Source organism: Vigna umbellata, chromosome 4 (assembly GCF_029865625.1).
Source record: "Vigna umbellata cultivar VRB3 chromosome 4, Vumbellata_1.0, whole genome shotgun sequence".
In the NCBI taxonomy this organism is placed as follows: Eukaryota; Viridiplantae; Streptophyta; class Magnoliopsida; order Fabales; family Fabaceae; genus Vigna; species Vigna umbellata.
In genome coordinates, this window is record NC_142168.1 from 35555297 (window position 1) to 35558854 (window position 3558).

The 3558-nt window shown below is 31.5% G+C and overlaps 1 protein-coding gene across 1 annotated transcript; it reads left to right on the top strand.

Moving 5' to 3' along the window:
- The first annotated feature begins 323 nt into the window (after positions 1–323).
- On the top strand, positions 324–1420 carry LOC124822693 (metalloendoproteinase 1-like). Its single transcript, XM_088114043.1, has one exon. The coding sequence runs from the start codon at positions 390–392 to the stop codon at positions 1272–1274; it is 885 nt and encodes a 294-aa protein (XP_087970169.1). The 5' UTR covers positions 324–389; the 3' UTR covers positions 1275–1420.
- The last annotated feature ends 2138 nt before the right edge of the window (positions 1421–3558 follow it).

A 3558-nucleotide genomic window follows, 5' to 3' on the forward strand; every position in this document is an offset into this window, starting at 1 on the left:
ATGTTTATAAAATTCTGAAGTTTATAAATTTGCATTGTTATATATATATATATATATATATATATATATATATATATATATATATATATATATATATATATATATATATATATATATAATTGTCTTAAATCAACCCTCTAGATGTAGCCAATAATTTTTTTTAGGTGTTACGCAAGGTATTTAAAGATTATAAGACTTTTGAATTTACAGAGTGATTAGGGTACATTGAATTTTTCACAAAAAAAAAGTCTTCTCTAATATGCATCTGACCACACCAATTAGAATATCCCAACTCCCCTTCCTTTTATAAATTTTCATGCATCCATGCACCAAAATACACATCAAACATTTACAAAACCAGAAACCTTAGTTCCTCTTTTTATCCAACCATGTCTCTTGCTCTAAAACCTTTACTCTTGTTCCTCGTACTCTGTGCGTTGAATCCTTTTCCCTCTGTCGAGTCTGCAATTACATTTATAAGAACTCTCCAAAACCTGAGGGGCATTCGTAGGGGACAAAACGCGGATGGCGTAGGCAACCTCAGAAGCCACCTCAAAAATTTAGGCTACCAAGTAGACGACAAATCATCTTCCGACAACAACTTCGATGCAAACGATGAATCTGCTCTGAAACAGTACCAAGCTTTCCATGGCTTGCACACCAGTGGTGTGGTGGATGATCAAACCATCGAAACCATGAGCCTCCCACGTTGTGGATTGCCTGATATCACAGCCACTCCTAACCCTAACCCTAATGGTTTGTCGTCGTCGCCGCCCCCCCAAAACTACAGTTACTTCCCAGGAAATCCAAAATGGAGCAAGTTTAACTTAAAATATCGAGTGACTGCAAACCCTTCAAATGTTGCCGTCAGCCTGAATGTCTTCAGACAAGCATTGAGCAATGCCTTTAACACCTGGAGACAGAACAACAGTTTCACGTTCAATGAAACCACTGGTCTATCTGACATAGTCGCTGGCTTCCAGCGTCTCTCCCACGGGGATGGCAACCCATTTGATGGGCGAGGTGGGGTTCTGGCACACGCTTTTGCTCCCCAAGATGGAAGAATGCACTTGGATGCAGATGAAAGGTGGAGCACTACAGGGATATCACCAACCATTGATCTTGAAACTGTTTGTTTGCATGAACTTGGTCACAATCTGGGTCTTGGACACAGTAACGATCCTAACGCGGTTATGGCACCCACATATGCAGGGGTACGACGGACTCTAAGACAAGATGATAAGGATGGTTTAAACAATCTATATGGGTTTTAAGAACTAGAACTTGAGAAATAATCTTCAGGTGTAGCATGTGTTTGGCCTAGGTGTGTCAGTAATTAATTTCATATATGCTGAAACCAGTTGCATGTACTACTATTAAGCAACAATTAAATAAGCCACCGACTACACTTGTGATCAAACTTGCCTTGTTATAATAATATTTACCAAGTAAGTAATTGGTTATCATAATATAACGGTTGAAAATTTAAATATGAGTACATTTAACGTAAATTAAAGAATAAAATTCATGGTTTTACGATTTTTAATTACAAATAATATCAATTTTTTTATTATATAAATTAGATTGATGTCATGTATGGTGTTTGATAAAATATATATATAAAAGTAACTTTGTTTAACTGTGGAACACAAATTTTATGTAAAGGGGAAATAAGAAATGAAAAATGAGAAATGATATTTGATCCACATAAATTTTTTATATTTATTTGATATTATTATTTTTTACTTTTTTTAAAAATATATATAAAAATTCATTCTTTTATAATATTTTATGCTTATGTATTAAATAAATGTAAATGAACGTAATCATACCATGAAAATCTCGAACCTAAACTGTCCTCTTTGATTGGCTTGCAAAAGCTTAATGCAGTAATTAATTTTCCTTTTTCAATATCCTCTGGACCAAATGAAATATCCTGTCATAATTTCAAAACTTTTAACTAAATAAACTTGTACTTGGAATCTATAACTAGCTATACCAAATATAACAAAATTGACGCGCTGAATACGTCCATAAAAAAGAAGAAATTACCTTACGAGGAAGTAAGTTGAATTCCAATCTTATTAATTAAAGTTTTTAGTAAGTGTAATTGATTGTCATACGGTCACATAGGTTTCTATCGGATAAGATCACCAAAGGAGGTGACTAGTCTAAATAGGTTGCGGTGAATATCACAATGCGTCATCCAACTAACTAAGATAATTGAACAATATTTGATAATTAATTGTATGCTCATGAAGAAAAAATGTCAGACGGACGGTCTCTAAGAATAAAGATTCCTAACCATCATTTCTAATCAAAATTTCAAAATTATTGGTAATAATTATTTAGTAGACAATGAATCATAATTGGATCATTATTAGGATTTGGTTAATCATAAGTTCATCTCGTATAAATAAATGATTACATTTGAATTTAAAATTTTTCTATCACTCTTAATCAAATTAGTTATTGACTTGAGTGTTAGAGTATTTTTGATAGATATATCCGAACGGTTTGAATTACAGACAAGAAAGAACTTTCACTAAAAACATTCAAAAATACATAAATCAATTCAAAGTAAAATGTAAAAGAGTTTGTGGAGATCACACCTGAGATAGTAAGTTTATCAAAATGTCAAATGAAGTTTTACCTATATTATTCTAGATGAAATTGTGGTGTTATTTGAATAAATTTAGCCAACTGTAATATAATTTAAAAAGTAAAAAAAATAAAATTATTTTTAAAATGTTTAGATATTTATAAAGTAAGTTTAATTTAAGTAACCTTAATTATTTTTAGCTCAATGTAATAAATGGATATTTATTTCGCATCAGATTATTTAATTAACGATAACAGAAACTACTTAATAATAAATATCAATTTTCCTTTTCTTAATATCGATCCCTGGACCAAATAAAGTTTCCATGGCAAAATTTTAAAAATTTTAATTAAGTAATTGGTTGAATCTTGTACTTGGAATCTATGACTAGTTATACCAAATATGTCGATAATAAAATGTTGTAATTAAAAATCAAATTAAAAGTTATAGTATCAGCTTTCAAAAGTCGACTTTAATAAATTGAGGTTTATGATTTTAGAGTCGGCTTGACATGTGAGACAGATAAATACTATTAAGGGTAAAGAGAAGAAAATTTCAATCTAGAATATCCAAAATTTCTTAACATAAAATTTAATAATGATATGACGACCCCTGGTTCACTGATCAAGCAGGTTGATAGATTATGACGTAATGTGTCTACTGTTATATTTCTATAATTAATTACTAATAAACGTCATTTATGTATGGTTTAATGTCACCGTAGGTCCCTATTTTGGTCATGAATTTCAAATAGGTCCTCTTTCTTTTGGGCGTATCAATGGAGTCCTTGTTTTTGTAAAATTGAATCGGTCTGCCGTTAAATTGGACAAACGGCCGTGACAGTATTTGTTACGTGGCACGGTCAGTGCAGTTACTAATCAGACGTGGCATTTAAAACGATTTTTGTATTAAATAATTGGTATGCACAGATGTATATTCACTTTTGGGTAAGGGCA